General features: G+C 36.5%; 1 protein-coding gene across 1 annotated transcript in view; it reads left to right on the top strand.

The window, feature by feature from the left end:
* B3GLCT (beta 3-glucosyltransferase) overlaps positions 1-12790 on the top strand; it is a 45738-nt gene that overhangs the window by 16468 nt on the left and 16480 nt on the right. The window contains exons 5-7 of the mRNA XM_041487423.1: positions 8082-8158; positions 10606-10717; positions 12278-12414. Coding sequence (XP_041343357.1) covers positions 8082-8158; positions 10606-10717; positions 12278-12414 — 326 coding nt within the window. The remainder of the gene's footprint in view (positions 1-8081; positions 8159-10605; positions 10718-12277; positions 12415-12790) is intronic.

The following is a 12790-nucleotide window of genomic DNA, read 5'->3' as shown; positions in this document are numbered from 1 at the left end:
GAAAATCCTGTTTACTTCTCTCCCTCCTGTAATGGCTTCCCATTTCATGGAAGCCACTTTCCAGCTGAGACTGATCAGGAAATTCATTTTTTGATCCTGCAGTTTTAACAAGGTTTAACAGATTATATTTAAGTGAAGTGTTGGGCTACATCATGCCCCTCCATCTCCGTGTCTACAATAGTTTGTCTTTATGGCAAGGTTTTCCACCATATCAAGATCAGCCCTATTTTTTAAATTAAAACAGGTATGTTTTGACATCAAAATTTCTCAGTATTACTAGATTGATTCCCTTTGGTTTTTTGTGTAAAATAATAGTGTGCCCTTTATTTCCTTCCTAGCAACAACTTTCCTTTTTTTTTTTATACAAGGATTTATTCATTCTTGTGTTTGCAACATCATTCACAAGTTTAATATTTGCATTTATTTTCCAGATCTGTTCCTAAAACTACATTTTTATCATGTGGGGAGAGCTTGCAGTATAAAATCCTAATGAGAGTGGGCATTTAAGTGGTCAGTGTATGAAGTTCCTATTTCTATTCTTTTGTCCACTTTAGCACCTGTGTTTGTTTTATGTTTTGTTACTTATTCTGCTTGCATACATTGCCTAGTATCAGTATGGTCTTGGTCACTTTTCTTTGTTTTTCTTCCTAATGCTTCATTCCTTATAGGATTTGCATTTTAAAGTGCAACTGCTCATTCTGGGGCTTCAATATTTAGGTGCTCCTGCTGTGAAATGCTTCTAAACTGTTCTGTGGAAAGCTGAGATGCATTCAAAATAAAACCTTTTGAAAGGGATCCAGGGAAAGTGTACAAAAGACACTGCTTAGTTTGGAAAATGTATTTCAGAGTTGTCTGAAATATCTTCAAGGTCAGCTTGCAGGGCTTTACACATTTGAGTGACTTTTGTTTTATCTTTGCTTTCCTCTAGCTGTTCTCCTAGCTTTTTGTTTTAATTGTTTGATCTTTGACTTTCTAATATGCCCTTGCTTCTCATTCTGCAGAGGTACTGGCATCCTTTTGACAATTGCTAGGCTTTGTTATCAGCAGAATTGATGCCTTGCTCATTAGCTGTTGGAACTGTAAAAGTTACCTACACTTTGTGCTGGAAGGTGAACAGGATTGTTTTCCTCTAATGGATGCTCAGCAGATTTGAAGGAATTTGTAGCAGTCAGATAATTCTGCACTAATGAGATCTTCTAAATGTTTTAGTAGTGATGAGTGGGCTGCCCTCAGCCCTGCCTTGCACATCATCTACCATTTTTATATCTCTGCGTTTGCCCATCAAATATGTGGTAGCTTCCTTCACTTTTTAAATGCAGAAAATAGGACCTGTCACCTCACAGAGATGTCTTGACATGTCAGGGCAAAATATAAACAAGAAATTCAGAAGTTTAAAGTGCCTTAGGCTAAGTGTGTCTCTCAGCCTCTTCAACAGCAATCTCTGCATACTTAATAGGATTTGAACAAACCCCTTTAACTAAGGTATTTATTTTCTTAGTAAAGAATAAGAGATTGCTATAGCTTCCTCCTCCACTGCTGTTGGCTATATTAAAATTGCTCAGTCATCTTTGAATAGAATGCTCAAGTATACATGAGACTAGAATTAATAAATCATCAGATTAAAATCATTGCCTGGTAATAGTTGTTTTGTTCTTGTAAATTCTCCTGAGCATCTATACTGGTACTTGAAGTACATTCACCAAATTTCTTGCCTTGTGGAAGCTTTTTTCTGCTCTCCTGTTCCTTCTCTTCTTCCCTAGTTAAAATAGGTACATTAGATTTACTTGGCCAGAGCCTGTTGTGGGGAAGGGACCTGCTCCCCCATGTATGACACTGATTTAGCTTGGGAGACAACTGTCCCAGTCTTGATGTCAGTGAAAGATGCTTCAGACTTTCCGTGAATATAAATCTACTTACACCGCTAATCTTGCTCATATTTAAAGAAGCATCTGGACCCTATAAATTGCTTAATTTCATTGCTTGAGTCACAGAATCATTAAGGTTTAAAAAGATCTCCAAATCATCAAGTTTTTGACTGAATACCACCACACCCACTAAACCATACCAGGAAGCGCCACATCTGCTCAGTTTTTTCAGGACTTCCAGGGATGGTGACTCCACCACTGCCCTGGGAAGCTTGTTCCAATGTTTAATCACTCTTTCAGTGAAGAAATCTGTCCCAATATCCAGCCTAGAGTGTTTTTATGCGCTAGTTTGGATTGACAAAAGATTTTGCTTTTAAGTAAAAACTCACTTTACCCATTAATATTATCAACTGCAGTACTAAAATCCTATCTTAAACACATTCTAAACAAAGACCTTACTCAGACCAGGCAACATAATTACAGTGGTTCATCTTTAATATTGGATTTCATGAATAATAGCTATGTACTGTAAACCACATCTGTCTTTTGTATGATTGCATTTATTTAGAATTCTTGTGAATTGTGAGCTTGAAGAAAGTATTCCTCGCTGCTTTTTATTCACTCAGGTGAGGAGCAAACAAATAACACTTTACTGCAATATGTTGTTGTCATTCTAGGCTACTGTCTTATTATACACATCTGTGGTAACATTTATAAAAAGCACTCAAAACTTTTCCAGATTTTTTCCACATCTTTTTATTTGTCTTGTTACAAAATAAAGTCTGATTTGTTAATTTGCACACAGTACTTGCTCTTGATTTGTGAAAGCAGGGTAATGCTGTGGCCTTTCACTGAACTCTCTGAAATTACACGTAATATATTATGAAAACTCAGTTCTTTTTTAAGATGATAACCGGGCATCTGAGAGTAGAACAGAAGTAGAAATTCTCTCTAATGGCAAATAGTACATTATACTTTATTACTTGGGCTTCCTGAGGAGCAAAGATTATTGGAAACTGTGACTTATTAGAATCATGGGTTTTGTTGTTGTGGGAGTTTTTTACACTTTATTGTGGCCTTTCAGTACTTAACGGGGGCTTATAAAGAAAGAGGGGAACAGACTTTTTAGAGGGCCTGTAATGATGAGGAAAGGGTAAAGTTTTTCAACTAAAGGAGAGTAGATTGAGACTCAGCATAAGGAAGAAATTTTTTACAGTGATGTTGGTGAAACACTGGAAGTTTGCCAGAGAGGTGGTTGATATCCCATCCCTGGAAACATTTAAGATCATTTTGGTTGGGGTTCTGAGCAACCTGATGTAGCTGAAGGTGTCCCTGCTCACTGGAAGGGCCTGGACTAGAGCTTTAAATATTCCTTCCAACTCAAAACTGCTCTAGGATTCTATGAATGAAGCCTAAAGGAAGAAATAGAGCAAGAAATTAAAAGGACTGGACAGCTTTGGAGAAGCTCCTAAATAACAGATGTGTTAAACAGAAGCAAGGGTCTTTTACAGTGGTAATGTATAATAATACTTTAAATCATCCATGAGTTTTATTTGAAGGGGATTATTGAAATAGTATTTTGTCTTGGATTCTTGGAAATGAGGCTCTGATAAAATTGATAATTATGTCTTTTAAACATGAAAAATAATTGAAATGTGTATTGTAATTTTCAATATTTAAGGAAATTGTTAGAATATAGAGAACGTGGAGTGTTTGGTATAATGTTTGAAGCTGGCAATTCCCAGTAAATTGTCTGGCCCGCTGGGCTTAGAGGTAGGAGATTTGCTATTACTTTCTTTTACTATTGCTATTGGTATTACTTTATTTTAGAAATCCTTCAGGATGTCTACAGAATTGGCATGTTTTTGAAAACAGAGCTGTAGGGAGACTTCAGAATGTATTCCACAGCTGTACTTTGTCAAAGTAGTCATAACAGATGACTGTAAGAGCTTGGCTTATTTAACCTCCCAAGGGAAGGCTGAGAAGGTAGGCTGGCTCTGAATGTGTCTTAGGATTGATTACTGAGAAGAAGGTAAGAGAGTAGGGAAAATGTTGTTACGTGCTTGTAGGGTATGTAGAGAAAGGAAAACATTTCTGAGTCTGGAGCTGTGCAGTTCAGCAGCAGTGCTCAGGGTTTAAGGTCCCTGCCCCTCGGCCCTGGGCTTCACAAGGCGGTTTAATGAGCTCACAAAGCACAGAGATAATATATGCAAGACACCTACAGATATGAGCAAACTGGACTCATTAGGAGCAAATTCCTGTACACTACTTTATTTCTCTCTAGTGCATTACAAGATGGCTTTTTGCTCTGCTCAGGTGACTCAGTAATATAACAATGAACACGTTACCATCGTGTTTTGCATTTCACCATAGTTCTGGATCTGCTTCTGTGTCTTACTTGCAAAATTGTGTCACACAGGACATATAATTAATAGTGCTGAGCAAGATCTAGTGTGACTTGTGTTCTAATATAGTGTGTTCTCACAAAAGAATACACTTAGGGCAAGGTTTGGTTATGCTTAGATGAAATTCAGTGAGCTACTTTGTAGGGAAATGAAGCAAACACATTTCTGCTAGAGGATCATAGAGGATGTGACCTAACCTGGAAATCCCATTTTAGCTGGGGTGCATCTCTGCCATCCTGGGTGCATACGGAAACCCATTTTGGCCTCGTAGTCTATGAAACCGTAGCATTTCCTTTTGTTTTTACCCTGTACGGTTTTGTTCTCTATAAATTGCACATTTCTCATGTAGGATTTGGTAGATTGATATGAAATTCCATGTAGTGCTGAAAGAATACAGATACTTGTTCAGATTACCAATTCCCTTACTTAGTTCTTAATTCTTTTATTCTAAATTACCTTTTCTTTATTGGATATGCTGGTCCTCCAAGTTTTTTCATGTTAATGAAGAGAACTTCCAATATTTAGATTCAAAAACTGGAGTTCTCTTGATGTTTTGGTGTGAAATTGATTGTGTCGTTAGCATCTTCATACTTCAACTTGCATAAAAAATATTAGATGATTTTAAGGTAAAAATGAGGCTGTGTGAGTCTGTGTTTTTGGAATTGTCTTGAAAATGTGGCTCTAATCCCTTTATTCACACTTAGATTTTGACTTGTGTAAAGTTTTCAATTGTCATCTGTGGCAGGTATTGCTGATCTCACTGTGCTGATAGAGTAGGTGGTATTTGGAGTAAAAACGTCTCATACTGTATTTCAGACCACAAGCAATTCCATTTCTTGGTTTTGCCCTTTTGTCAGCTCAGTTGTGTAAGTGGAGAGAGTAGTTTCTCAGTCTTCAAAAAGTGATTAAATTATGTTATTTAGATTATAAGATACTTTACTTGTGTCATATGTAGAATGTTGGTATGTGTGAAAACACGTGTTTTGTAACTGTGGAAACAAGAGATCCAAGCTAGAATAACCAGTGAATGCAGTGCAGGCCACGGATGCATTTGTAGGAGAGTTTTATGAGATAGACACAGTGTGCAAGTTACATTTCATTACCTTGACTGCATGTGCCCTTCCCCTCCTCAAAGCTGACACCAGATACATTTTGCTTTTTAGTTCTGTCCTTGTACTGAAGATGGAATAAATAAAATGAATAGGTCAGCCCAGTTCCACTAGGTTCAGAGCAAAAATGAGAAAGGAAAAGCAACAGAAATCCTCCTGCATTTTTGAAAGTGGCTGTTTTAGATCTCTAGAGTGTGTTTTAAGCATCTCCTTTATGAAATTAGAATTAATGCATGGTTCAAGGTGAGTGGAAGGAAAGGATCCTGCAGGACATGTTTTTTCATGTTTTAGAGGAAGTTGGGTAGAGAAAGAGCAGGTTTATGAGAATGTCAAAGACAAAAGATACCTTGTAAGAGTACTGGATTAGCTCAAGAGAGAGTGCTTTTTCTTTATCATCACTTCTTTGCTCTGCACAAAGCAAATAGAGTATAATGGTACAGCTACTTAAATTATGTAATTCACTTCGTATCTTTTGCATGGGTAAATGCTGCTTTTATCTAAAATTAATCCATTAATTAAGTTTCAGCCTTCATTGTGATAGAGACACTGAATATATTATTATTAACTACCATTTTCTTTGTCTATTATACATGAAATACATGGCTTCCTACAAATACTAGCAGGTTTTGTATGCGTGTAAAAATAAATGTTCTTGTAAAGACAGAGGTCTTCCCTTTTATCTTCTTATCTGCAGCCTCTTAAGTAAGCATAATTTTGTGGTTTTACCATAAACTTATACTAAAAAAAAAAAAATAAAATAAAATAAATCTAAGTAAATAAAATCAATAAAGAGAAAACCATACCCAAGTAAATTTTACCATTTTCACATTTTAGTGAAATACAAGGTGTTGAGAATACTATGACTAAGATTTGCCTCTTCCACTAAAAGCTCTGAACTTTTGGTTTTTCAGTAAATTGAAAACAAGCAGAAACATATTTGCTAGGTTAGTTTGAACTGGAACCATAAATCAGAAATGCTGATTTTTGAGATGCAGGTGAATATTCTGTTACAAATTGGAGTTTTGGCATTGTTTCTTTTCAATTTGGGTCATTCCAATAGCATAAATCCTTATTTTTGTGTAAGGTTAATGCACTCCTGAGAGACACTGTTATTCCTTAGAGCAGTAGAGGTGTTTTCTTTAGTATATGAAATTTGCAGGTTTTATGTATATCTGGATGCTGTGCTTAACTGCCTTTAAAAAGGATTTAAAGTAAACTTGACAGAGTCAGCAAATAGTGTAAACTTTGTCTTAGAGATTTTTAATTTATTTTTTAATAAATCATTTTTGTGTCTTGAGTGTGAATTTTATGTTAATAGCATCATTCACAAACAGCATTCATCAAGCAGGAATTTTTGGCACATGCGAGCTGTAAGTGGAAAAGGGTTAGGGCCTGGAGAGACAGGTGCATCCCTACAGCTCATGGTCCTCTCGCTGGCTCTGGGAACACAGACCACCAGATACAGACACACAAAGCCTCCTGCCCAGGAGTTAGAAATGGAATTTATGAAGAAGGCAGGACAGACTGCAGTGATCAGAGCAGGCCTTGGCCAGACAAGTGTCCTGCCCAGCAAATTGTTACAAGTGACCATCTCCCTTTTTGCCCTGTACTTACTGATGATTTTTTCCTCCTTGTGCTGGTTTCGTCTAGGACAGGGGAAGAGGGGATTGGGTGAGCAGTTGCGTGGTGCTTAATTTCCAGCTGGCTCAACCATCAACTCCTCAAACACCATGATCCCTCTTTCCTGACCTTGTGCTCTTTCCTAAGTATCTCATGTGAAGTTTTGTGCCAGCCCAAAGTGCTGTTCCCCTGAGTGCTGTGGTGAGTCCCATGCCCCTGTGGGCAGTGACCCCGTCAGACTGTCAGGTGAGCAGGGCACCTCTCTCTTCTCTTGAACTGGTGTCACACCTGGACAGAATGATGCTGCAGTGGGGGATTGGGCTTGCTGATGGAGTAAGGTACTGCCTGGGTATCGAGGGATCTCAATTTGTATCTAGCTTTCCACATGTATTACAAATTGTGCACTTTGGTTTAGCAGAAGGCTGTTTTTAAATGGTGTTTTCTTGGAAACTACCCCAGAATTCTAGCTTATCTGCTATACACTGGGATCTGCCACATCAAAGAGGTTTCGAGTAACAAAAGAGCAAAGGAATTTTTGAGAAGTATTCTCCTTTGTAGGAAAGCTTCTTTGATCTTTCAGGAAGAAAAAAATGCTAAGTCCTCATTTTGATTTTCCTGTAAATCCATCGGTTTTTGTCGTGATGTTAGTGTGACAAGTCAAAGCTCAGCTCAAAGTAAAGAGTGTTGGAACTCTCACTTAAGCCGTGTGTAATGTGGTTGTCCAGTGGAAGCCTTTGTAGAACACCCTTCATTATTTGTAAGTATTTTTTCATGGGATTTTATGGTATGGCAAGGAGATTACTATGATCTCTTGATTACATGGGTTCTTATGCAAAGCATTGAACTTGAAGTCTGTTAGCTTTATAACTAAAAGACAATTAAGAAATTAGGGATTGGAAGAAGCACTGTCCCTAACTTGCAGTTCATCTTGTTTCATACCAGCCTAAGTAATCTATTCTTCAGGGCTCCTTGCCAGTCAAAACCAATGAAAACTAAGTAGTCATTCCAGAATATTTATTGATGTTTAGGAAGAAAGTATATATAATTCAAGTTTAATGGGAATATTTTTATTTTTCTTAAAGGAATTGCCTACGGTTCTGCTTATTCATCAGATCGACAGGCATGAAGGTGCATGGACAATATTGCCATTAATGACAGAGTAAGTGTAATGAGTGCCAGTTATTTTCAGAAGTTTTTGTAACGAAGAATATATATATTAGTTGCTCAAACCCTTTTTTTCAGAAGCAAATTTTTTAATGAGAGTTGCAACTTTTATATTTTCACTTCCTTACTGTACTTCATTTTTTTTTGTTTTATAAAGCAATTTTCTGATAAACTTAATTAAATCAGAGAAACTTATTTAAAATAAAAGAACAGTAATAATAGAATTTAACTGAGCAACAACCTTCTTCAAATCACGGTGCATTTCAAAATTATTAGGGAAGTAAACTAGTCTAAAAAACCAGCATTTTTAAATGTGTATTTTTCTATTTGGTCCCCAGTTCTTACAGTGTAAGGTGTGAGGTATTACAGAAATTTTGATCTTTCAGATTACTTGACTGAATGAAGTGGAATAAATTTTAAAAAAATAGATCATAATACTTGTTTGGCGTTTTTATTCCTTATAGAGTTTGTAAGAGGCTGTATGTCTCTGTAGTGAGAAGTTTTAGGTTTCAGCATCTTTTTAGATGCTTATATGGCAAATTTTCATATTATTGTGATCAGAAAAGACAGGTAGTCTCAAATATCTTTTCTTCTTAGCTTATGCAGATGGCTCCAAGGAGGACATGCTGCATTTATATGAAAGTATCTTGCAAACTCTCAGGAAATTGTTGTACTAATCCTGAAGCTCCTTGGTACTGAAGACTGTCTTTTGCCTGAGGCTTACATTTGAAATCTGCAGCCTACTGAGGTTTAATTTAGTAAATATAATTTATTAGACATATTCAGGGTGAGGTTTTTATGTCAGAGGGGTTGCAGGACAGGTTACTTTTCCTTCTGCTTTCCATTACTTTGTGTGTAGAAAAATGTGAATAGTGCTTGTGTAGCAGCTGTCTGTGAGATATATGTAAACTGTGAAAAATAGCAGAAGAGATTTGAAGTAAATTGAAAACTGGAAGATGATGTTCAAGCTATCAATCATCTTTCTTTTCTTCCTTGCTTAGCTCCTGTTTCAATGACCTTGTGGTTTCTCTTCTGAATTATTTATGTGATGGTGACAGGGTTTACAGACACAGCTCTTACAAGACAGCAAAACTAAAAGAAAAAATACAAATGCTCATTTGTGTGAGAAAGCAGAAGAAAATTCTTTAGAAATCAGAAGAGGAATCATAAGTAGAGGATTTCCATCTTGAGATTTCTGGAATATGAGTTTTCTTGTGTGTGCTGTTTCACTTAGTACTTTTGGCAAATGAGGACGTGGAGTAGTTTAGAAGTATGTTGATGTTTTGAAGCTTCTATTGTTTTGTTTTCTCAATGGACAAAAGAGGAAGAAGGGAGTTCAGCCTATCCTGCAGCAGCTGATGATGCTTTTGATTGTGATATAAGATGCATCTGTATCAGAAAACTGCTTTCAAAAGAATAGATTTCTCATTCCTGTAGCTGTCAGCATTTTTAAGAAGGTCTCTAAGCAGTTGTGAAAATTCTTAATTTTTAGTTCTTGGGCACATGTTAAGTTGGACAAAATATTTAATTTCAGAAGATACAATCAGTGTGTCTTATCACACAGTATCCTTACTGTGCCCAGAAGACCTGCTACATTTCATCTCAGTAACCATGTTCACTCAGCAGAGAAGAAATCCCTTTTTAAAAAATTATCCAGAACAGGATCTTACCATGGTATCTCCAAGGTCTCCTTGCAGTCTGAACTCCAAACTTTTGTGCTCTGAGGTCTCCATAAGACTCTCTTGGAGACCTTAAGTACTTAGCCTTGGGAATCACTCAGGCCGTGCAAAGGAAACTGGACAAATAAAGATTGTAGGGTTTTTTTTTTCCATTAGGATGTCATTAATTAATATGTATCTGTTTTGATGAGTAGTGGAAGAATTAAGGCTAGAGGAACAGAGAAACAGGGAGTGTCATTTTTCTGGAGGAGTCAGGAATCCTGCACTGAGATTATTGCTGTCTTTGAGGAGTTCCTCCAGTCTGTACAGTTTCACTGTACTGGAAAAGCTAATGAAGTTTTTAGGTTGGGAATGATCAGTGTCCAACAGATGTGAGAAAACCTATCATTAGGCATTTTGATGATGGTTGCAGTGCTGTTAGATTTTGGAAGAAGGGGACAATAATTTAAACTGCTGTCTATGGACTTCTGAATTCATAGGTGGCCATTAGACCTGTACATTTCTGAATGGAAATTCTTTATGTATCTCTGGTCCCTTCTTTCTAGCATAACTGGTGCTTTATAAATAGATAGCAGCAGAGTCAGTATCTTTATCCATTCACAGTAGTCCCTTGATGTGTAATTCTAAATCAGTAGTAAAATTTTTCACTTCTGGGTAAACGAAGAATTGATGGCAAATTACTTATATTTGGGGAATGTGCCTTGAATTTGCCATTTTTGTTCATAAGCCACCTTATTAGTAAAATGTCTCTTTCTTTTTTTAGCTTCTCTGTTACCTATGGTAGGAATTCCTCATGGATTTTCTTCTGTGAAGAAGATACAAGAATTCAGGTCGTAAAACTGGTAGAAACACTCAGAAGATTTGACAAGTCTAAGGTGAAATAAAAATTTAGAGATTTGACTTTCTTTTTGAATGTGATTAAGTGTTTTGCCAAATGTTGGAAAAGATGTGTCCAAACACCTTAAAACAGGGGCACAGATTTCTGTTGCTGGGGCTGAGAGTGAGTAACACAAAGCAGTACAAACGCCTGTATAGCTATTGAAGAACTGTCAGAATTGAGCAGAGAAACCATTTTTTTTTGTGAATAGCCTAAAAATTATGTACCATAAATAAAAAGATGAATATAGTCTGTTTTGTGGTCCCTTCTCCCCATTTTCCTGTCTGTTATCAATTCTGATTATCATCAGACTGAATGACTGATGCTGGTTTGTCTCTGATGTAAAATAGTAGGGTGTTTTACTTGCATTCTGTTTCTGATCTGTCTTGGTGATAAATATTCTGTACCTATTGGAAAAAAACAACACCAAAAGATTTGCAGAACAAAATAGAAGTACAATCACCGAGGAGCAAAGCAAATTTGGCAATGCAACTGACATGAAAGGTGCTAATATTTAGAATTTTCAGTGTTCAGAAAAAAAAACAACACCTTGGTGTCAGTCCTTTCCCTGTAATAAAAGAAGCCAAACTCTTCTGTGTGAAATGTGTTTTGCTTCTTTATTGTAATTCTGCTTCAGGACTCACTTTGGCATACTTACTTCTTTTTCAGGCACATGGCCATGTGTTTTCTCACAGTTCTTTTCTAAAATGGTAATAATAATAATAATAAAAAAAATTCAGAGGTCTTATCTTTTGAAACACTTGGTCTTCGAAACGGAGGACTGAATATATTGAGACCTTTGGAACATCCTTTTTGTTTAAGAAACATCTACTTGCAATTGATATTCTCAGAATAGAAACATGAACATTTTTGTTCTAGATGCTGCCCTTTTGCCAGTTTTACTCTCTCCTTTGCATTACATACAGAGTCTAATAAAATAACAAATTATGTTCCAACCCACAATAAAAGGAAAATCAAACACTTTGCTTTTGTACATGTAGTAATTGTCATGCTAGTGTAACAGTCCATCCCTGATTCCTTATATACAGTAGTAGTCCATCAGATACAAGATTCAAGGTGATTTATATCAGAGCTCCTTCAATATTCATTTTAAAGTCTCAACAGTCTGCATAATAATAAAAAGTTGGTATACAGGTTGCCCAGAGAGATTATGGAATGTATTGAAAACATGACTGGACAGAGTCCTGGGCAGCCTGCATTGGGTGATCCTGCTTCATTCCTGGGGCTTGGACTAGATGATCTCAAGAGGCCTTTTCCAACCTCAGCCATTCCATGACTCTGGGATTCTGTGTTCTTTGAACAGGTGGAAGCCAAGGCGTGTTCTGGAGTTTGAAAATGCAGCCTGTATTTGATTTCAGAGAACAATCTTTAGTTTCATTTCTCACCAAGTACAATTTTTGTCCAGATTATTGATTGTGAACAATGTGCTTCCCTTGTTTTTGTTTTCAGGTTTGCTTTATTCAGCATGAAAGCAGTCATCAACTTCACTAAAAGGATGCTGTAGATGAACAAAATTGTTTCCTATATTCCTTTACAGGAGTGGTTTTTAGGTAAAGCATTATATGACGAAGAATCTACAATAATTCACCATTATGCCTTTGCTGAAAATCCTACCGTCTTTAAATTTCCAGATTTTGCTGCTGGTTGGGCACTTAGCATTCCACTTGTTAACAAGTAAGAATTGAATTTTAAGTAACTTCCTGTTTATTGTCCATTATTCTACACATTCCAGTTATTATAAACATTTCAAAATTAAACAAGAGTGTAGAAATATATTTCTGTACCATTGCTGTGCATGTGATTTATTTTGCTTCACTCTGCCTACATGAAGAAGCTAATAGTTGTCCAGTAGTAACTGTTTAACTAGTTCAATTCCATATTATAATTTTAAGAATGTATTCTCCCCCAGACAGTGGTTTTATTCTTGGGTAGTAGAGTGGCTGCATTGCCCTCTAGAAGTGCAGTGCTGTTTTTCTCATGCTGTACACACAAACCACATATTTATTTCAGCTTAGACTCTTAGGTGCTTTCAATAAGATTTGAAAAGTTC

Source organism: Pyrgilauda ruficollis, unplaced genomic scaffold, assembly GCF_017590135.1.
Source record: "Pyrgilauda ruficollis isolate IOZ18807 unplaced genomic scaffold, ASM1759013v1 scaffold8, whole genome shotgun sequence".
NCBI classification, from domain to species: domain Eukaryota; kingdom Metazoa; phylum Chordata; class Aves; order Passeriformes; family Passeridae; genus Pyrgilauda; species Pyrgilauda ruficollis.
Note: the sequence above shows the minus strand (reverse complement) of the source record. Positions and strands in the feature narration are given on the sequence as shown.